The 24892-nt window shown below is 28.3% G+C and overlaps 1 protein-coding gene across 1 annotated transcript in view; it reads right to left on the bottom strand.

The window, feature by feature from the left end:
* Positions 1 to 24892, bottom strand: part of LOC148233025 (neural cell adhesion molecule 1-like) — a 602564-nt gene that overhangs the window by 373020 nt on the left and 204652 nt on the right. The window contains exon 4 of the mRNA XM_088190284.1: positions 7881 to 8089. Within this exon, the coding sequence (XP_088046410.1) occupies positions 7881 to 8089 (209 nt within the window). The remainder of the gene's footprint in view (positions 1 to 7880; positions 8090 to 24892) is intronic.

The following is a 24892-nucleotide window of genomic DNA, read 5'->3' on the forward strand; positions in this document are numbered from 1 at the left end:
CTCAATAATTTACCAAATTCACTCACTACAACACATTCAATAAATAGGCGTAATGTAAGACAGAAGGTAATAGTTTGTAGGGAGAAAATTTCCAAAAATAATTCGGAAAATAATAAAATAAAAACAAATAAGATACTAAGGATCAATTATAAAAAAATAATCTAATAACTTCTGTTAAGGAAAATAAAAATAAAAGTTTAAAAGATTGTAAAAGTATTTATTGCATCTCAAATTAAAATTGCGTGTTGCAAGAATATGTAAAATAAATAAATGAAAGAAAGTTATTGCTGATTTGTGATTGTAAAATAAAATCTTATACCTTTGACAAAGTGATTTGAATCAAATACGAATTACAAAAATACATTTATTAGGCAGCACCAGAAACTGGCGCTGCGTAGCGAAAAATATGTGTACTGAGGCGAAGAACAGTTAATGAAATCACTTATAGATTCTGTCTGTTCTATAAAAAATATATTAGGATTGGTCTAAATTTTTTTTAATATAAAACCTATTGCACATCCAGCTCTTTCAATAATATAAGCACCGGGCATCTTAATAACGATGAATAAATTATAAGTTTATTCCTAACACTCAAAGCACTTGTCAAAGATTTATTTTTAGACAATATTATTTTGTATTTCAAGTCAAAGTTGAACCAACCGTAGATGCCGACGTTAAATATAATTAACGAATCCAAGAACGGTTAGAGCGTGCCCGGCCGCGGACTAGCGCCTGGCTAATAAATTAAGGGAAATATTTTCATGGACCAGATGCGGTGTTTATCTACACAAAAATTTCATTTAACGCTTTCCACAACGTTGGACCTTATTCGGTGAATGTTGAGTAATGTACGTCCGCAAAAATAAAAAAAATTGTACCATATACAAACTCGGTGTACGTGCACAAACATATTTTTTTATACATATACGTTTCACCGAATGCACGCGCTATATAAATGTGCTTTTCGCCACTATTATTCTTTTACCTAGAAACTAGGTTCGAGATTTTGTACAGGCTGCAGAAATGTGGGTTTTTTATTTATAATTGTTTTGGTCAGTAGCGTATATAATACTATTTGCATAGTTTACAAATAGCTTTACGAAACTACAACGGTTATACTAATATTAATAATAATTTAAAAAATACTAATAATATAAATAAATATTTATGACGTGTGTATTATGTAATCTTTGAATAAATAATGTGTTTTAAGAAGCCTTAGGGTAAAGACTAATAAAAATACTGTTTAAAATTAGGAGAAAAATAAAAAAATATATTCTTTGAAATCTATTTTCTCGTTTTAATAGACCTTAATAATAACATTTTAAAATATAGTCGTAGTGATACGATTCAATGCAAAATTGTATTCCTAACAATATCTAAACTAGCAGTGCAAGTAAGCATATATATTATTATTTCATTAGTTATAATTTTAATAAATCCAGTAATTTTCTTGTTAACAAAACCCACGCGGTATAGAATATTCAGCATGATTAGGTAGCTACTGTACAATTTCACTTAATATCAGTCTCTATTATTACCGAAATAATTCACTGAGAGTTCATTAGGTACTGACAATGGAGGAAAATAACATAAAAATTTCCCGAACGTTTAATTGGAACCTTTTGTATGAATTACAAGTAATAATACAAACGAGAAATTCAATAAATACGCAATAAATTACGTCTATTATGTTTATATTGACAAACAATACCGGTGGTTCCGTGTTACATTCGCCCAAATATATAATATTTACATTTTGCCCAAACAATCCCACGCAGAAGCTAGTTTACGTACATTATCTGCACTCGGGGGAGTGTACACATAAGCACATAGGTACTACGTGAGTTTTCGATACCTAAAGCTCTTATATCGTAGGTGTATGTGAGTACACACAAAATTCTCATAAACCTTTCTCTCTTGCGTATCCGTTCCGGTTCCGGTTATAATTAAAGGGTCGGGTAAACCGGATTCAAATATCGATTCGTTACTCTACCTCGCGTTAAGGCTTTCGTTTTAACATTATATTACCAGGTAATTGTAGCTTGAGCATTTTAACAACAAAATTAATATAATATCCAATAAAAAGCTTACACGTAAAATACAATCTGTGATGTTACAAATCACTTTCTAACATGGCAATGTTATTGTTTTTTTAAATTAATATGCGAAATAGTAGAACTAATAAGCATTTAAATTCTAGATTGTAAGCTAATTCAAAGATGTAATTGTTTAAGGCATGACTTAATCAATGGTTAGTGTTTGATTCTTAATAAGTCAATTATTTAAGTGTAATTGTTTTATAAAGCCACCAGTTATTATTTAGATTGATTGATAAAATTACAAGAGTCTGGAATATTTTATATATCCTGATAATAAAAATATCAATGTTGCTTTAACATTTTATTTTGCGCTTGACTTTCTATACTTCCTATACACTACATCATTTAAAGCAGAAATAATAAGCCCACGACCCGCGAATCGCATGTCGCTCAAAATCATTATTGTTAAAAATTAATTTTAACTATTTTTTAATATTTCTTAGTATAACGTGTACATTTATTATAATTTAACTATGTAAAATACAAAAAGGCAAAATATACAATAAGAGATTATATCATGAAAATATTTTGTTAAAAAAATAAAGCTTTTTATTGCAATACAACAAAACTTAATTTTGAAAACTTAATTAAATTTAAAAAAAAATAAAAAGTTGCAATAAAGTACCATATGCAAGAGATCTGGAAGAAATCTTACGCTTCAAAAAATTACTTCAAATTCAATTGTATAGGCAGGTACTAAAAAATCATACCGTTTACTAACGATGAATTTAAACTTGCCGAATTTTTTACTAGGTCGAATGTTTCGGTAATTTTATTAAATTGAAAAGTAAATTCTACCAAAAAACAAATTGATACCAAATAATTTACGGTTTATCAAAAACAGAAAGTATATTATATATATCTGATATTGTTTCAATACGTCACACATCAAAAAGTAATAATTTAGTAAACATTCTGAAATTGTAAATGTTAAAATATGCTTTAAAAATGACAACTGGTCTGGCACTGGCACTTTTAAAACTACCAGTGCTTTATTTTTTAATTACTTTTAGGTAATTAAAAAAATAACGCATCGCTATATTTATAAGTATAACCTGAGTATTTAATTGTGATAATATAATATCACATATTAACGTAATGTATTTTTAGGGTAAATATCTGAAAACCATATATATATAAGTGTATAGTGCATAAAAAATATAATTTTAATAAAATCCATCCCCTGTTTTAAATATTTTTTGTAGCGGAAAAACTCACAATATATGAATTATTATTTATTTAAGCAATCATTTATATAATTTGAGCAGAAAATTATAAAGCTGAGGAGAGAATAATATTTCTAAGTATATGTTTATTACAATTTTCATTTTATTGTTTAATAAAGAGTTAAAATATATATAAAAAAATTAAATTTTTTAGAAATTTAGCAGACTGAACTAGAAAGGTTCACTATCACTAGGAAATGTGATATTGACAACAAACGATGTTATTTGTCATCAAATATGTTTTGACTGTTCTGCTTTTGCGACACAAATATTGTATCATTGCGAAGAAATAATTAATTGGGAGTTAATTAATTAAAAATTAAATCGAATGATTTGAAATTAAAGAAATTATTTACTTAATCTTATTATGTTTAAAACTTTGTTATCAATATGGTTACGTTGCACAATATTAGTGAATCAATAGAACCTTGAAGCTTAATTTGTTATATGTTAATACACATGAATTCGAAGAATTTAAGAACAAGGTCGGATTACTAGTAACAGAGTATACATAATCATATAATTTTAGTAAAATAAACGTGTTGGAACTAGTAATTTTTTTATATTGATTAACGAAATTATTGCTTGTCAATAGTAAAAAACTGAGATAATATAATAAGTTTTTTATTTTATCTTTCAAATTGATAAAAAGTCAAATGATTATCTAAGAGTACATATACTTTTTTTAAAATACATTGTCACATAAATTTTTCAGAAAAATATTCTATAAAAAATATTATCCCTAGAGTGTTCCATTCGCGAGTTTTTGTGAGACCGGCAAACAGAATGACAAACTTTGAGAATTAATGTATTTTTAAATTTTATTTTACCTGTATATCTAGTGTTATATTTTTTTTCTGTTTGTATACTGCATTTATTATACAATAATTTAAAAAAATGTTTTTATATGCAATGCTTATTTACGTTAAAAAATATGTTATCGATAAAACTTAGTAGATACTTAATAGGATCAATAATGTATTTTAAGACCTCTCTAGGGCCGCGTGTTTGACATATTGTGATGTCGATACTTGTTTTAAATTGTTTTCAAAACACATGTCTAACACGACGTTCTGCGAACCGCAAACAACCGATCACAATCTTAGTTCTCTCCAAGTTCAAAGTTTGACTACACAAATCGACCCGCAAGAAGTATAGTTATGATTTTGACTGTCACCGTTCAAATGCAAATCCTCCTTTGTGAGGCGAAAATAATTGTCACGACCGGCCGGGTCGCAATTCACAAACGTTTCGATCGCCATTATTATCATCCGAATCACTTATAACTATGAATTATTTACAAGGGTATAGTGGTAGTTGTTCGGTCAGAATGCCTTGTAATATTAACGCAAATGTCAACTCGGCAAGTTATCTGTATTATGATTTAAGATGTTCAAGAGTCCCGGGGCTATGCGGTTAACCCCCAAATTACCCTGACTCACGCCCCCGCTCCTCGAAAACGTGGTGCACAATAAATACACCCCCTATAGCAAGAAAGCAAGGAAAGTAAATTTGCATATTAAATCACTGTTGACTCCAGGATAGCCGCAATATCTTACGTATACGCTATGTCTACACGTTAACCGTCCAAACGAAGCTGATCTGTCCGTATACAACAACGTTTACTGCATAAGTTATAATTGGTGTTTTGTGTGCTAGGTGTTGTACGCGTATTATACTCTGTGGCGTGAAAACGTGAAATAATGTTAAATTTTCATGATGCTCAAGGTTAAACGGTGGGATTTGGACGTGTATATGGTAGGTGTTATGATGCCTTGTATTATGTAGTAGGATTTAACATGATGTATCGCAATGAAAACTCAAATTTAACTAACACTGTATCTCAAATAATACGTTTACAATTGTTTGCTTTATTTCTTTTAACAAAAACCATAAGGTGATGTAAGCTTGTCATTTATAGCCATTGGTTTGATTTAACGTATATCTCAGATACTTCACTTGATTGAAAAACTAAATTATATTATAAAATAAGTGTTTTTTTTCACAAAGATTTATTTTAAACACCCTAAAGCTTAGACCAGGCTCATAGGGTAATAATATGTTTCTAGTTAAGGCAAAACACAGTTTAAGAAGCACTTGTCTTATACATTAAATTTAATATACGGTAAAGCGTTAACTACCTAGGTGTTTAAAATACACTATAAACGTTATATTATCTTTAATACTATTTTACACAAACATTATCCTCGATTGCAAGCTAATATTTTCAATGTATCTAGAAGGCAAACTAAATGTAATTAAATAGCTGTATTTTTTTTGTTTCGTTCTCCGTCTCCCCTTTCGTGTTCACACCATCAATTTTAGGTCTTGTACTTATTTTGCGCCAATAATAGATTGTGTTTTGTTAGGTTCGAGACAATAAATATATCAACCGTATCTGCGAAATGCCCCCGAGAGCTAGGTAGGTTTTGGAGATGAGCGAAAATAGTACATAGTAGCATTTAATTAAGTGAGGTTCCTTTTCTTGTAAGCTTTGCGATGGCACAACCAGTCGCCCGAGGGCCTTAAACATTTTTCATTAAAATACTATCAACAACAACACACAAAAATTAAATGGTTTTATTTATGGTGCATTTGAGCGTTTTGTTTTACTTGAGATATTTAAAATTAAATTAGTACTGTTCACAAAGTTAACGTTATTTTTTTAACAAAGGTGTTTATAAAAAATAAATTAGATTTTGGAAATTAAAAATCGAAGAGAATGTATTTAAAATTAAGTGTTTCAGTATTGCTAAAATACTAATAGATAACCATATTAAGCGTGTCGGTATCTTCTACGTATTTTAATTATTTTTGGCATTGACTTACAACACATTTAATAATTTTAATTAGATATTTTAAATTATATCGGCTTGAATACTTAAATTCCCATCGCGTACAAACGAGCTTTCAATGTAGGCTTTGTTTCATGATAATTACACAGTCAAGAACACACGGGCGGCCGCTGTTAATTTAAACTTTAGATTAATTTGTTATTTAGTTATTTTGAATTAGAATTAATGGTTTTGTATAAGCGTGTGATATTTATATAGTATGTATAATTTTATTGTTGTATCAAGTTCTAAAGGAAAAAAATACTCAGATACTACAACATACGTTATATTGCGCATCGGAGTGAGCTAATGCGATTAGGAGGAAAAACAAGATTAAGAGCTTGTTAAGTGGCAATGGAAGCTGTTCAATAAAATTGGTAGCGTATAAAGATAACATTAGACAAACCTACAATAGATGTAATACATTAAAAATATGTTAAAATAGCACACAAGGTGTTACTTAAAAACATAATGAAATATTTCAGTCATGAAATGAGACATATATAATTAATATGAAAAGCGTATTTTTTACCAGTAAAATTATTTTTTAATATATTATCATTTTATCTAAAATAATAACACCCCGTTTTATTTAAAAATTAGCCTTAGATCCACAAGGGCGGCAATAAATTTTATAAATGAGTTCGGTTACATGTAAAGTTAATTTTTTCTTTAAAGTTTAATAATAAAACTGGTATTTTATTCACATTCTTGATTTTCCTTGAATGCATTTAGAGGTAAAGGCAAAATGTGCTTACGATATGTAAATATAATGCCTTTTTATATATATTTGATATAAAAATATTTAGATTGTAAATAAATATTTATAATTTTATTACAATCGGTTTAATACTACCACAAATGAATGTTGATATTAAAAAAAATAAAAATAATGATTTATAATGTTTAATTTTCATATTTAAGTTAAGAGTGATTCTATGCTAGTCTGTTTAGATAGTAAATGTTAATTAAATCATACTTTCCATCTAGAAATAGAGTACATTTTAACCCCAAGCTTCATTAAATATTCCTATCAACCAGCTGATACTTATTTCTATATATTAATATTTAAACGCGAAAAAATGCTAGTAAGAAGTAATATATTAACTTTTATTATTTAAAGGGCATGGTCTTTGATCCTATTTTCAAGGTTTTAGTATTTAAAAGTAAAGTATATTTAACAAAATACAGTTTATCTATTAATAATTTCATTACTTAGAGATTATTTTAAAAGCTATTAGATTGTTTTATGTAATTTCATAAGGTTAATAATATTTTGAAACCGAGTAAAATAACACAGAAATTAAAGAACGTTAGATTTTTATGAAAAGTGGAGCTAATCGTCGTAGAAATAATAATATTAAAGAATAAACAACTAGATTCGCTTTTAATAACATATCATGGCATAGGTACATATTATAATATAAAAATATTATAACTAATAATACTTTATTAAAAAACAGTAATAACTACGTTAGCTACATCTGTTTCATATAACAACTTATGTCATTAGATAAAAGCTGATCTTAACCCATTATATGCTAATCCTAAGGTATTACATAAGCTACTCAAGGATAGTTACTATTGTACAACTCAGTATGGTTTAAATTTAATATACATATTATTTAGGATTAAAAATATCATAGTCGTATGGTAAGAGAGATACAGCAGCTTGCACTGTTAACCGAATAAAGAGTTAATAATAAAATAGTACTCACCGATGACGTTCAGTCGTATTTGAAAATTTCTAGTAGGCGAATTTTTAAAATCCACCCTACACCTATACGTCCCTTCGTCGTCTAATTGCACAGACTCTATCGTAAGAGCAGCCGGTTTTGACACTGTCACAAAATACGCCCGAGGTCCAAAGGCCAAAGGGTCTGACCAATATAGAGCCTTGTTGAACGCCCGACCCCTAACGTCGAAGCTGAAAATACAAAAATAAAACACGCATTAAACACACATTCTATTGAAATATAAATTAAAATAAACTATAAAGCATTGATAATCAAGATTACGGTAATAAATCTTAAAACATTTGTTTATGTACTGTCTACGTAGCTTAGAATATACGATTCAGATTAATTTAATCGTAAAATAAATGGAAGCTTCGTTGCGATGTACGGATATTAGTTCGAGTGATAAAGGCACAGGCGTAGGTCAAAAATTACTACCTCATAAATCGTGGCAAGCCAAAATAAAAATTTTATGAAGACTTTTGAAGTATCTCGTATAAAAATGACTATATACTATATTTAAAAACTTTTATTTTTTACACTACAAATTTTTTTTTTGAGAATTAAAATAAGCATGCTTGATTTTCTATAACTGATTAGTTGTATCAGTAATTCTTTGTACTAGGTATCTTAGGTATCATCGACTAGTTTTAATTTAAATCTGATAAATTACAAATTATATTTAATTATAAATATAATTTGTAAGTTTCACCATGTTTAAACTAACAAATAGATTTGTGATGTACACGAACTACTTAAATTTATAATACTAGTCATAAATATATAAAACCTTTGAGCATGCCATATGAATTCAGCGAATATGTCCTCGTTAAATCCCACCTAAAGCTTTAAGCGTCATAATCAAAAGCTTTTGCGGAGGACGGAGCTTTCACATCGTAGTTTTTCATTATTTCAACACTTTCCATAATTATCGTGCTCTCTGATCCGCGGCGGGGGTTAAAGTGAAGTTAGACACCAAAATGAAGTATTATTGGCGGTCATCCTAGTCTAGGCCCGCAGAGCGTGTTAGCCGGCCATAAACCGCCCCATATTTGCACAGAATGCTATTATTGGATTAACAGGGCGGGCTTGGCCAGATTACACCGTAGATGTCCGCCTAGACTAGGGTGGTTCAACCCCCGACACTGTGTGTGTGCAACACAAACCCCCATCGCAGGCTGGAGCTTACATACAAACATATGCTTGCGAAATAATCAGCGGTTAACTGAACGGTTGTGTGTTATCGGAAAATGATCATTCTTGCACTCTGATTATACCTAATATATTTAAATTTAAAGTCATTTCCATTTCTTAGTTTTGAATTTAAACATCTTAATTACAAAATATTTTATATAAAAGAAGTATTTTATTTTAATGTTTTATATTTATAAACTGCAAATTCAAAGTATAGAAAGTATTTTTATATTATTTTATAATGTAATTAAATTATATAATAATTTATATGTTTTATAGCTAAACGTCAATGGGCCTTGAATATTAAATAATATAATATAAATAAAGCAAATACTAATATTTTATACCTATAAATATCTCGTTGAAACCAATATGTACATACATATGATTTATGTCAATTATCGACTGAGACAGTGAAAGCAGACACTTTCCACCTCACATAATTCCAGGTCTACCCAACAAAATAATAGAGTTTAACCAGCCAGCTAGACGACAAAGCTACGAAAATAAACACGTTTATATTGTACTAAATTTAGAAAATAATTTGAATGTTAGATATATTGAACAAGCGAAAATTAAATTTAACCGATAGGGGTTAGAAAAGTTAATGAAATTATGTTTAGATACGATTTTACTAAAACGGTTAGTGAAATCATATAATATATGCTTGTAAAAAACACATTTACTGTAACAGATATACTAACTACCAGAAATACAGAACTTTGAAAAAAAGAAAAAATAAAGTAATAAAAATACCAAAAAATTACTAACTTATTAATTTAGATTTTATGCTTTATATAATCAAAAGTTTTTTAAAAATCATAAATTAAAATTATAATCCAAACGAGTGAAAATACAGCATTGTAAAAATAATACAATAAAAATGATCTGTTAAAGTTCAAGATGACTTTTGTACTCCCTTTATAACAAATCAAGTATAAAATCTAGATAAGGTTCAGATATAGTTTTAATTTATTAAACCCATATACACACTAAATAGTTAGAATTGTTTGTATATTAAATATGAAAAACTGGATTGAAAACTATAACGTTGCACAACGTTCAATTTATTATAAAAATATTAGCATTCGATGTCCATTTTTACATATAAATATTAGTTTTAATTTAACAAGTTTCTGACTTATATATAATAGTATCAGAATTACAAATAATGTTCTTGTCTAAAATTATGACCACAAATGTTTTTATTCTTATTTTTTATAATATTGTAGCTAATAATTGTAAACATAAAAATGGTTATAAACCAGTAACATGTATATTATGTATAATTAATATAGCTATCTAAATTAATAAAATAAACGTATTTAAAAAATCAAATCAAAATTATCTAAAAACATTAACTAACTTTTTTGTGATATTTTAATAAACTTAGCACCTAGCTATTTAATAAAAAAATATGCTTACAATGAAACACAAAAAAGTTATGATTATATCACAATACATTTAAACGTATGGTCGATTTTAAATAATTTGGTAGAGAGTATAATAAGAGCATTTAAATTACTATGTATTATTCGAAGGTAAATAAAATAATATTATTACTTTAATATTATTCATCTAATAAAATAAGCTAAGTTTTAATTTATTTGTTTTTGATGGAAAAATGTAAAAGCAATTATAACAGCGTGAATCCAGTTGAAGCAACTTACTTGCATATTCATATAAAACGTCGACTTGTGTGTATTAATTAATAATCACAAGAAAACTAAATTTTTGTATTTAAAAAAATAAACAACCCAATTAAAACAATACACACAGTACGGTTCAATGTCAACGCTTGCACGAAACCCAAAGTCACGTGATCGGTATACAGTTTATTTTTTTAGTTTGCATATTTAGCTAACAAAACTTGTAATAAAACGCGACAGGGTACGATTTAAATTTTTTTCACAAAGGCAAAAATCGACAATCTCATAAAATTGTATTATACTTTTCTACTTCTTCGAAACCTCTACGCTACGTAAGACGCGAGTCACGTTATGTTGATTTACATAAAACATTTTCCGCCGTGCGATTAATGAGCGGCGAAAGGGGTAACGTTACGTTACGTTACGTTAAATATGTGTTGTACGTGAACGTTGACCCCGTGGCAAATTCAATTTTTCAGCGATGCCCGAAATTTGTCACGCTCGAAGGCCGAAGGTCTGCGAGTCCTGGCGCGGTTGTGTGTTAATTAATCGCTTCAGGTGTTTAAACGACGCGTTAAATTTCATGTTACCGAATAATTAATAACAAAAAACAACGTATATGGACTTTTAAATCGTTTATAAATAATATGTTACTCACAATTTTACTCTAGATATGGATTGATATGCGCTGGTTTAAAAATTACATGTATAGAAAATGTAGAAGTGAAGTTCACAAAGTTCTAAAAATAAGTATTTAAATGCTAACTGTAGATAAAATATACTGATTTTTTAGTTTTTTTTAAATCGATTGTTAGATATACTTATTAAAAATTGTGAAAATTGTAAAACCATGAAAAACGCAGTTAATTTAGAGTTAAGAACTGTCATTTTTTCCTTTGGAAGGAAGGAAACAAAACAACACAAATCACCTATTGAGTATGATACATTAAATAGTACCGAGTATTATTGAGTCAACCGAGCTAAAACAAAGGTAGAACGAGTATTAAAGTGGTCGACTGAATGCACACTCAATGAATACAATATTGCTAATACAAAAAAATATTGATATACGTTTAACCATAGTATATAATGAAGTGGGTCAGTTCTAATACAATTCGTATGATGCTTCATGACCTTTTGGGAGAACATCATGTTTTTGTGCCACCAGTATTCATAGGATGAATATTTCACTTGACATTATTTGGTGTTGTGATGTTCTAAAAAGCTAATTTATTAAATAGCGGCAACAAGAGGAAATACTAAATATCTCTTGCAATGCTTTTAAATAAATATTAGTTTTAAATTCTTACTTTTCGCAAAGTATGTTGTAGTATCCTTTTTCAAGCGGAATATATAAAATATATAAATATATAAAAGTTGAATATATAAAACATACGCGATAAAGTCTCAAAGGTGCTGAGCTTTATCTTGCTACTCATAAGAGATCGAGAGCACTGTGTTCCTTGTCTATAATCACTCAGTTCAAAATACCCTTTAGCAGTTAGCAGTACCGAAGAATAAGTAGCACTCAGGGCAAAGTCTGAATTTTCCCCTAACCCCAAAATAATAAATAAATATTGTGTTACATGTATAATAAAATATACGTTCAAATTTTCGTTGTTGTTAGGTGTGTGAATTTAAACAGCAAAAAACCTGATTTTGAATATGAAGCTTTTGATGATTATGCTAATTTAAATGTTGGACTTTCTATATAAACAAGACACACACATTTTGATTTCTGTAATTAAATAATGAGAGGTAGATTTTTTTAATCTACTAACGTAGAGGCACTCTTGTTAGGACTTACATACAGTGTCTTTATAAAAAAATTAAAGAAACACAAAACCACCCTTCTCTACAAAATTGTCCTCTCCCATATTTATTACTAAAATTAACTAAGCTACAATTATTTTTATACACTTTGTCAGCCACTTGTGGCAAAAAATCTATTTTATTCTACAAGTTATCTTTCTTGCCTTTAGGAAAGCAATTTCGTCTATAACTCTGTCTATTATTTAATAATTGTGTTACTTTGTTTTTAATTGAAAGTATACACAAACTGTATGAGATATTGCATATCTTAAATATATTTTATTTAGTTAGAGTTTACTAAAGTATTTTTTCCATAAATCACTGGTTACTGGAATACTTAATTAAGTTTGCCGGCAAATTTTTTTGTGAAATTTATTAATAAAAACAAAAAGGTTTATTATTAGAAAATTTTCATCTAAAGGCTGAGAAAATTTTAGGAAATAATTTGGATTGTATAATATGGACCCTTTCTATCATGTTCAATAAATTTTTTTTTTCTACACAATTAAGCTACAGATATAGTAAAAATCGATTCGCATTTTTACTGAATATTGTAATGTCCTAAACTATAACAATTGTGTGTAATCTAAAAAATCAGATTTTCTAGATAATCACTGAGTATTTTAATGTTTTGTTATAGATACAGGTAAATTCGACATATGTATTTTTCATATGTAATACAATCGGAAGAAATGGAAAAGTTCTAACATTCGTTTAAAACTTATATTTAAAGTGCAAATTTGTAATAAATATTCAGCGCCCGGGGTCGCCTTCCCCATTACCTCCTTCCTTCGCACGGCTCTGCCCTTGGGCTTGCTTTTATGTATTAACAGAAAGAGTAGCAATGATTTCGTTTGTTGAAAATCAAGTATTTCGTTTGTTGAAAAACGCTAACGATCCTTTAAATAAAAAAAACTAAGCTGGGTCAGTGGATAAGTAAAGATCGATCAACTTGTTCATTGATATTAAATAAAGACTCAGGTCGAAATATTGTAGTCCATAAGATCTAGACTGGTAGATCAGAGGCTACGGATTTGAGCCACAGCAGCAAGCTCGAATTAATGCACTATTATTCAAATACGTTACTTTGCCCCAGCTACAAAGTGACGTCAACTGATTATAAACTATAATACACTTAATAATTTATAATAAATTATATAGATGTCACTAATTGCCAGACTTTGAGTCTGGTGCTTATTATTTACTTGTAGGTATTCGTTATGTCTTATTGACCTACCTATTTGGTACAGATTAATCCTGTTGTAACGCATTTGTCAGATTCCAACAGTAGGATTAAAAACCCTTATTGCCTTAAATGCACATTTGTGCGTAAACAAAAATATCGTAAAACAGAATAAAGAATAAAAATTATTTAAATAAAAATATGATACTGTAAAAGGATTTTAAATGTCTTTAAAACAAATCAAGTATTAATTTTAAACCAAATCGTTACCTTCTTTAAAATTTATTAGAATTATTTACTTTTATATACTTCTAATAAAATAAAATCCAATACTAAGTTATGTGCACAGCATTACAGGCATTTTAACAAGCAAATACAAAGTTAAAGTAATCAGGAAATCCGTTGTAAAATATTAGAATAATAATAATATTTAAGTTTACAAACACGGGTCTCAAAGTTAGGTTCGTCGGAATAAATTACTTTTGCAAAATCTTTTAGGTCTATATTTTTTCTGAAAGCCACAACATATAGAATTTTCCGCCTCTGAGTATAACTTTTTTGCCCCTTCTGCATACCGTTTACAAACATTGCAAGAGCCACCTCAGTGGTTTCTAAGGGATTTGCAATGCAACATTGCTTTATAATTGTTTATAAAACTTAAATTCTTTTATAAACAATTATAAAGCAATTAAAAACTATAAAGCTTTTATAAATATATAGTTTATGACTATTAAAACCTATTGAATATATTATAAGAATAAATATTTCCACTTAAATATCAATTAAGCACTATTAGAACCCTTTGAAGCAACGCAGCAAAAAAACACAAAACGGCCGTTTTAATAATCGCAGAGCAGCATTAATCTTGCGGCCCGTGGGGCGGACTGGAATGTGTGTAATTTGCTTGACCCGGTTATCGGTTCATCCCGTTCAATTTGTTAATTTCCAGCAAAATTTCCCGCCGCCAACCAAAATTTTTAAACCCGCCCACACCATTGGCGAAAGCGAAAGAAAATTGGAAATAAAAACTCCCCTGCTGCTGCGGAAAACGTGAAAATGGGGATGATTCATAATGTCATGCGGAAAAAGTGTATAATTAATTTTGACTGTAATACTACTACTTCGTAACTTCGTATTTATCATTTTTCATACGCACACGTATAGCATATAGGTCAGGTCGAAGGTTTTTAATACATTTGTTCAACATAAATGCTTTTTTTTATAAATATACCGTTTCATGTTTTTTTTTGTAATATTATAAGATTTAATTTTTTATTATAGTTACATATAATAATACCTATTAGGATATATTACTTTTCGATTTTTATTTTTATTTTTATTGTTTTAGAATACATTATACTTTTAAGGATATAACTTCTCAATTTTTCATTAGCATAATATGTTGCAGGCTAGTATCAACGGCCATAGCTCGTTAAAACGTAAATTAAGAAATAACGATATTCATTCCAGGATTACCTAATATAGTAGCATTCAAAATATTCAGAGCTAGTGCTGCGGTGTGAACCGGTGCATTTTTGTGTTGAATTAGGTAATGTTTATGGTGGTAAAAAAAAATTTGATAGCAATTTATTTTGGGATTGCTTTATATTATTTTGAAATATTATTTTTTGAGCCCGTAAATGAGTTTCTAGCTTTCATCGTCTTGCGTTTGCTCTCTTTTTATATACCCAGCACGTGCAGAGGATTTAATAGCGCAATATTTGTTTATCTATATTAATTATTAAAAACCATGGCCTATTCTACTCCTTGCTTAATGACGGTTTTTATTTTCTTTCTATTTTATATTTACGACAATATTCCAATACAATTTTTTTCCATGTCGTCATTGCTACAAACAAAGGGTTGTATGATGGAATTAAACAGGGAAAAATGATACGTTATAAAATTACACAGCTAAAAATTACGAGGGAAGGAATTTACACAGCACATATTACACAACGAAAAAAACAATAATTTCGCTATTCTCTAGTATCATTCTTTATCCTTTGGGTGTGCATATACAATATCAAATCTATTCTATTAGTGAAAAAAAGTGATAATAGTTTTTTAATAAATATTATATTAATCTGAAGCACTGTTTTTTAAATGTATGTTTAATATCAAAATTTAAATTAATAAATTTTAAAAATAGAAAATTTTAATAAGATATTGTATGTTGTCTTTAACTTGAATGAATTTCACTTCTATTTCAAATTCTTGTATTTTTTTTTTTCATTTTTAAGTTAATTTTCTTGTAAATTTAAGAAAATGTACCATACCAAAAAAAAAACTAATTTAATTGTAAAATATTTTTTAAATAGAATCATTTTATGATAGCAATTAATTATATAAATGCACAAATATACATTTGTTGTTCTAGCTTAGATATTTTATAGCACATCAAAATAGCAACTACATAATATAATAATAATGCAGTGTGTAATTTATTGCATATGTAATTTTTTAATTGTGTTTATTTTTCCATGTATTATGAATTCATTGTTTGATTTTATCGACAGTAATTCGGTAGTGTAATTTTATTTTGCCACTAAACAAAGATATGAGGACGTTGAGTCAGATTTTTTATTTACAGACTATAATGACTTGAACTTTTATATTGAATTTCTTAAATATGCTAATTACAATAAAATCAATATTTGTAATGCGTTATTTAAAATGATTTATCTTAAGCGTATGAATTGCTTGAAAGCGATTCGCCAGATACGTAAAGAACTCTAAGAACTAGTTCAAGATTGTACTTTGAATATATTGAGTTTCGATAATATAAGCCATGTTTTATTTATGATCCACATACCATATTTCGATCGTGCGCTCAAGTAGTATTGGCATCAAGTTATAACTGGGAAAATTGTGTATGGGCACATAGAATACAAAATAAATTATAAATATATACACACAAGTGGTAAAAATTATTGTAATCCAATGTTTTTTTTTTCTATACGTATATTACGATTTATAGGTGTGCCATAGGGGTTATTTGCACTAATGGCTCCATCCCTTTTGTACATAAACCGGCAAACCACGTTCAACAACAATCAAGTTCAAACAGACCATAAGCACTTAACGTTGCCAGCACCAATTTTAAAATTACAGGTGCGCTAAGCTTTAACTGCATGTGGGGTGCCAAGAAAACCGCAGTTTCTATATTTTTTTGTAAAGTTTAAAGTGCCTTGTTTGGCTTTAGATAATATTTTTTTTTAAATATGCTATTTGTATTTACAAAAAATATTTTATATTATTTATTCACGTTGTTCATATTTCAATTAATACTATAATACAATTTACATATATTGATTAGTTAACTTTTAAATAGTCCCCTTGGTCAGAATTATAATCAAAAAGCTTATCTATGAATAAAAATTGGTTTCTTAATTAAAATTAACATTATTGATTCATGATAAAAAAATAAAAAAAAAAAAAATATTATTTTCTATAAACGACATATTTTAATTTAGTTTATTGCACTTTTTTAGCAAAAATATGTTGTTTAGTGTAATTTTCTTGCTATATTTCATACAATAACCATCGTAACATTATACAATATTCAAACATTAAATCTCTAAGCGCCCCATCATATCGCGTTTTTAGCTCACCCGCAAACCATGCACGACAGACTAAATAATAGCATATATTTAATGCATGAATAGCAGGAAAAAGACCTAGCTAGCGTCTAAGGCGTATCGTTAAATCTGAATTCTTCGGGGAACATCCCAGATATGAAGGCGCACGATAAAAGCGGCGATGATGATGATGATAATTACAATAATGATAGCGTGTAAGCCCCCCGGGGAGTGGGGATGAGAGGAGAGGGGTGCTCGGTGGCATAGCCCCATTTCACGGACGGGGGCCTTATATGTAAATCGGTTACACAACACCACCATTAAAACTAGATGCCCGATAACGGTGTTTGTTGTATGGAGTGTTTACATGACCGCGTCTACGTGCCCTACGTGGCCAGTCTTACGGGACCCTTACTATATGTGTGTATGTAATATACTTTCGCCTCCTGTTAATTATAAGGGAGTGTTTGTACGCGAAGAATAGGAAAACGCCCTTCATATCTATTCACCTGGATGACACGGCCGTATTTCGCTAAACATATATTTGAACGCGAAAATTTATGCTCGAATTTAAATGGGAGCACGTAACGTATGCGCGGTACGTTATAAAGCCAAGATCACACGAAAGAAGCTTATGTTTGGGTGAGTGGTTTTATTAATGGCGTTGAGATATGATAATGAGTTGATTGAGTTCAGGCGAAATACATTTAAAGCGATGCTATCTTTCTGTATTCAATTGCCCATGCAATCAAATTTCATTTATTAAAATCGTATACAGGTTTCAAGATATTCTGTCAGTCATAGTATATGCATTAGTCCATAGAGATATACTGTAACATGTTAAGTGGTCTATATTGATTTAAAAAAATCAGATCATTAAGAAATGTTGTATATGTTTTATATATTGACTAAATATTATCTAATATCATTAGTCTTAGAAAATCAACAAGAAATAGTGACAACAAGACAAAATATCAAAGTACTACTTTTTTAGATACATAAGAATAAACTCAATATTTTTTTATTTAGAACATTTAATAAAATTTATTTAAACAAACCGAACAACAATGAATTGAATTTCATTTTGGTCTAAATATAAAATAAAAAAGCAGCGTTATTAAATGGAGTGCATTAACAAATTAAAGTTGTAGCTGTATATGCAAATTTTATTTATTTCATGTAAAAAAAATAATAAATGTTTATTTAACTATATTTAAACAGTATATTTATATTGAAAAGCCTTTAAATAAAAGGATTAAAAACGTTATAATACAAATATTTATTATCTGTTTAACGCTATACTTGTAATTGTAACGATTATTTATTAAATTAGACAAGTCACATATTTATTGGGTTGTTGATTATCAAGTAGATAATTTTTACTCAGTGATTTTTAAGTAAAAAAATATATTTTTTTTTTTTGACGGGTGTTATGTTATTTATTTATTTTTACTCTTTTTCAGTAAGATTTGTATTAATTTATATTTTTTACGTTAACCTTTTTTGTACGAGTTCAAATCTTAATACAATACGACGAATGTCACAAGAAATTGCAATTTGGAATTTTGCGAGGGTTTAGTCAGAGATCTTAATGGTTTTGTTTTCAAAAAAATGTTTTGCTGATATTAACCTTGAAAATAAGCCATGTGAAAAATAATCAATAACTGTCCGGACAATTGTAGCACACTTAGACGGTTTCTCTTGCGTCCGTTTCATGACATCTAGATAAAGGAAAAAAATGGACAAATATGTACTACATGAACAAATCGAAAGGCAAAAACAGCAACGTTATAAAGTCTGTACTTCTTCAGTACTATAAAATAATAGATTAGATATAATAAAATGGATTTTCTATGATAACCAGAAGGTACTGGAACAACGGATAGACAGTAAAGAAGCTCGGAAAAATGCTTTTAAATCGAAATTTTACCTAAAAAATATAGTTACAGTGGGATGGTATTCTGAGAAAATTATTCATAAATCGTTTACTGAACCAGGTGAAACTATTACAGCATAATAATAATATAGAAAAATTTATACTGCGCACAGAAAAATATGTAATATTGCAGTAATATAATGCAAAACCTTATACTTTTCTAAATACCGTTGCAAAATTAAAAAAATTAGGATTAGAATTTTTATTAAATTTTGCTTAACAAATTAATACTTCTTTAAATATTTTGACTTATTTACTTGGAATATAAAATTTAACAATTAGAGGGATAATATTAATTGTCATGTTTTATTGCCATTATTGGATCATGACTATGAATTAAGAAAAAGCATAAAGTAAAATCATATATTACATTGAGTTCTCAACATGTTTTTATAAAATTTTTGCATATTTATTTCTAGGAATAAATCTATTTTTACTAGATATGTAAAAAATGAAAAAAACATTTTTTTTATTAAAATGCTAACCTTTGATTGCTTAATTTTATTTGTTTAGATTTTTAATATATATTATAATCTCTCTTCAGATATGTCTAAATTTGACCTAACTGTAGTTTAAATTTTTTAGTTGTTATTAAATATAACAATTTTATGTTAATTCGGTAATTGCTAAAATTTATTGAGACATTCATGTAATATAATTAATAAAATTAACAATTAAAAACAATCCATATACCAAAAATGCTATACATAAATAGAAATATTTAAATTATGCCTTACATATTTTTATTAAAAAAAAAGGTCTTAATAGCTCTCTCTACTTTTAAATCTAACCAAATAATATGCTTTAAGAACAACGTCTCTAAAAAATAAGGTAATCACAAAAAACGTTACACGCATTACTGAAAAACGGTACAAGCATCATTAGTATCGTTACACACAAGTAGTTTTATGTGAGAAAAAATAAAAACGAAACTAATCTAGAAAAAGCTTATACTTTAAAATTATTTGTGGTTAATGAATATTGCATGTAAACTTATATACGTAATAATTAGAAAAAAATAATTTTGCAACTTTTAAGCGCAGTCGACAATGAAGTGAGTTTGGTGCATTATATAAAGTTTCGTAGCCAAATACATTAAGCTTTCGCAATGTCAAATGCAAAACTTGCGGTCAAATATATTCATATAGCAAAATTTATACAAATACACACACAACTATAATAGTGTAGTATGTAAAACATTCTGTTTAATTAAATTTTGAGTTATTTGATAAAATCTACACAATTATTTCAATGATTCATAGTTGTTTAGTTGTAATCAAAAATTTGAAGTGAATCAATAGGGTTTTCAGACCATTATGTGAGGTTCTTTCTACAGTAGAGCTAATTCGCTTCTCCAACAACAATGACCAGCAATTCAAGAATAAATCTGCTGGTCGGGCACTTTCAATAGAAGTCTTTATAAAGAAAATTCACGTGGCGTGCACGGAAACACGAGCGTGTGTCGCAAAAGGGAATTTGATTTATTGTAACGCAAAGTTGATGTGACGTTTTGTCCATGTTGTAAAACAAAGGCACATTCGTGTCCTCTGTCTAAGATGAAATTAACTGTCCACGTGTTTCGAGACACGAATGGATACCTGGGCGATACAAAAGTAAACAATCATGACTTTCTATATATATTTTTTGACTTCAACTATTTACTAAATAAAACTATTATTGTATCACTATAAATTAAAATTATAAGCACATACATATATATATATTAGTTACTTGAAAAAAATGTACAGTTTATTGCGTATATCCTGTACGCTATTCGTAATTTCCAGATCACTACGTTTGATAAGGGAAAACCTTTACACGACAGGGTGACCGGGGGTGTGCTGCAACGGAACACAGATAAATTCATGGCGTCAATCAGGCGATGGCCACAATAGGTTCAATATTTCACGGCTAGACCCCCGGGTCCCTTCAAAGTCCAAACAAAGATAGAATTTCGCCATTCGCACAATAGACCGTTTCTCGCCACGGCCTAGTCGACCGATGTATGTATACAGTAGTTTAGTTCGACGAAAGGTAACTACGTTACGTCCGAAAGATCCGGACCGTACTGATTACATATTGTTTCAGTGGATGATGTTCCAGTTCAGCGGATACGGTTCAGCTGCTTGGAGACGTTCCAAGATTTCGATTTCTTTACTAGCACCCGACGTGTGCTCCGAATATAAAAAAGGATAAAAAGCACAACCTAATCTAAATAAATTTTTTTTAGAAAAAAGAAATCGATATCGTTATGCAGGATTTTAATTTTTTTGTAATAAAAAGTCGGATAAATTTATAGTTAAAGCTTTGAATGAATTTTATATCTCGGTTATTTCAAAATTACTATATAATCTACTATATAATCATTAATGAGACGATTGTCGGATGCAAAATGTAAACAAACAAGCTTTTTTTATGAAAAAATTAATCATAATAAGAAATACTCAGTGAATAATGTCACTTACGATCAAATGATCCTAAATATTTACAAATTTAGATAGCCATAGTCAATCCCGTAAATATATGTATTTCAACTACTATTTAGTGCATTTTGTAAGTTTTACACAATGAATGTAAATAATTTAATCAATATGCATCACTGGTTATGTTGAACGTCCCTAAATTGTATTAACTTTATCAACTGTATATATATACTATTTAAGCATCAATATCAAAGTCTCAGACATATTTTCATTTAGTCGAAAATAGAATTGGAGATGTTTGAAACTAAATTTCTCAATTGTGTTTCGTAATCGAATTGTAAACACACAGGGGCTCGTGATACATATGGCCATCTTCAATTTTCGTCACATACTTTCCGTGGACCCTGTGTTGATTTTTCACGTTGGGATAACTTTTTTGTAACGCTTCGTGTCGAATTTCTCAATTGCTTTTTCTTTATCAGATACATGTTTTTCTCGTGCGACACACACATAGAGCAAAACCCCTTTACGCGGTCTATTCTGTTTCTCGTGCACAGATACGAATTCTCAATAAGGGAATAGTATCGGAGAAAATATTTCCGATTGAAGAATGCGTATTGTCCTCGAAATAAAATTGGCATTCATTCATTCTTCTCGCACTACTTTTATCCACTATACGTGCGGTTGCTTGAAAAATATCCTTTTTTCGAAGTACCTTCCAGCGATCGGAAATTCGGTAGATATATTATTTACAATATTTTTAAATAAAAAAAAATCATTTAATTAATTATATATTTCAATTGAAATATTTAAAATATTTTAATAAATAAATGATAGCGTTGACATAATAATATGACTCTAGCAAAACAAGCTCGAATAAATATAGAAAGCATCTATTGTGAAAGCGTCTTTATATTTTAATAAATTAAAATAACATATTGAAAAATCCGTGTATATTATATTAAAATAATATATAAACGCTAATTACAATATTAAAAATAAAGAAAGAGACATACTTCAAATTCAGTACAAGCTGATATTCTGCTGACAAGATGATAAGATAAAACTAAAAATACATAATAAGTTTAATAGTAATAATAAGTTGAAATAAATTAATGAAAAATACAAAAACTAATAATTCATGCTTTTATCTAGTTATGTGTTAGTTATTATTCTTCACTGTACCATTACAATTATTCTTTTAAAATAAGAAATAAATAAATTAAAATTTTCATTAAAATTAGTAGCAATAAGTTTAACAAAATTATTAAATATTATACTATATGAAAATGGAATATTTTATGTAATTCTATACCATACTATTTTCTTTCTGAAATTAAAATAAAAAAATAATATATCAGTGAGAATATTACTTTACATATTTATTGCGATGCTTATTTTGAGCATGTAGCACATATTTAATATCAAAAGTTTAAAAAGAAGTTATAAAAGTTTACTTAAAAATTTTATGGGCTCATATTTCATAATTTTTCAAAACTTCTTTATAGTTTGCACATTATTTTTTATTACCAAATATAATTTTAGAATAATATATTAACATTTTACTACCATACAGATTCTAAGATCACAAGAAAAATCTTCCTAACAAATCAGCTATTTATTAAATTAAAATCTATTATTATGTTTCTTACTTGCAATTATTGTGTAGCGTCAATATTTGAACTGTAACACAATATACTATATTCTAAGAAACCCATTATGTTGTTCTTCCTTATTGATATTATCGAACAAACAAATTTTAACAATTGTATGTCTAAGTTTAAACGATACAAATTAATTATTATGCAAATTTAATACATATATATTTTAAATATAAAAAAAATGTTTATAAAATTTAATTTATGAATATCTTTCAGGTAAGATTAGATTATTCTAAAGATGTGTTTAAATTTTGTAACTAAGCAATATAATTTTATATTTTGTATGTTTGTTCTATTTACTAAATAAATAAATAACGTTAATTAAGATATGGCATATAATATATATATAAATTAAAAATTGACTAATTATGTATATGAATAAATAAAATACAAACATTAGCACGTATGCTTTATAAACGCCCACTACAGTTTATCTACGCGCCGACGTTCGACTTGGCAATTAATAGGTTATTTTTTTCGTTCACCCTTCCTTTGCTGTAGTGGTTAATAAATGTGCGGCAAAGCTTCGACTTGATGTCCGTTGGCGAGATAATTTATCTCATTGCCGGTAATCGCAGACTAAAGGCCCGCGGCGTTTGAAGATATATGTACCACCCTTGAACAGGGATGCTGCCCACTAAATATCCTTCTAGGTGGCGGACGCCAGGGCCGGCTGCAGCCGGCGAATGCGGCCCTGACGTTGAAAAGAAATAATGGTCCGCCGCAAGGTTAAAAAGCTTTGCAATGTAGCGAAAGCTCGCAGTGCTGTAGCGGATGCATAGTTACACGGTTCCATGAGTTACAGTAAAATAATAATAATATTTAATTTATTACCCATTCACCTATTTCATTAGGTAATAATAATAATAGTTATAAATACAAGTTGATAATTTTAATATTACAGTTAATTCATAAATTGCTTCCTTATAAATAACAAACGATGATACTACTTATTTTAAACTAATTTAATTTAATAAAAATATTATAAGACATTACATTGATATTTTAATCGATTATTCGAATCAACGACATCATTTTTTGGAAAGCTCCTCGTTTGTATTTTACAAGTCCTCATTAGAAATTATTTTATTAAGAAAAATAAAAACATAAGCAATAATAAAACTACAAATTGTAACACAAAAAAATATAATTTTTTTCCAGGAAAAAACCACAGACCCCAAAATGTGCTTTTTTATATAATTACACAATATAATGGCAAAAAAAATAAAACTTTTTATAATGATTATTTTATATTAATATTTTATTACAACTCGAATAAGCTACAATAAACTACGGTATGTGCTTGATAAATGTTGTATACATAAACTTTTAAGTGAATCCTGAGAAAAACTTCCAATTGGAGATAACAAAAACCGTACAAAATGCCTGTCTATCGATATCTATCTATTCACAACCAACTACTATAAAAATAAACAAATTGAAATTAAAAACTTTATTTGAAGCATAATATTACTTTATATATTTTAACTTATTTCCTTGAATCAAGAACTGAAATCACCGCTTTTAAAGCTTTTGAAAATAAATATTTTTTAAT

This window comes from Plectrocnemia conspersa, unplaced genomic scaffold (assembly GCF_051122295.1).
Source record: "Plectrocnemia conspersa isolate PC_06_02 unplaced genomic scaffold, ASM5112229v1 ptg000008l, whole genome shotgun sequence".
Taxonomy (NCBI): Eukaryota; Metazoa; Arthropoda; class Insecta; order Trichoptera; family Polycentropodidae; genus Plectrocnemia; species Plectrocnemia conspersa.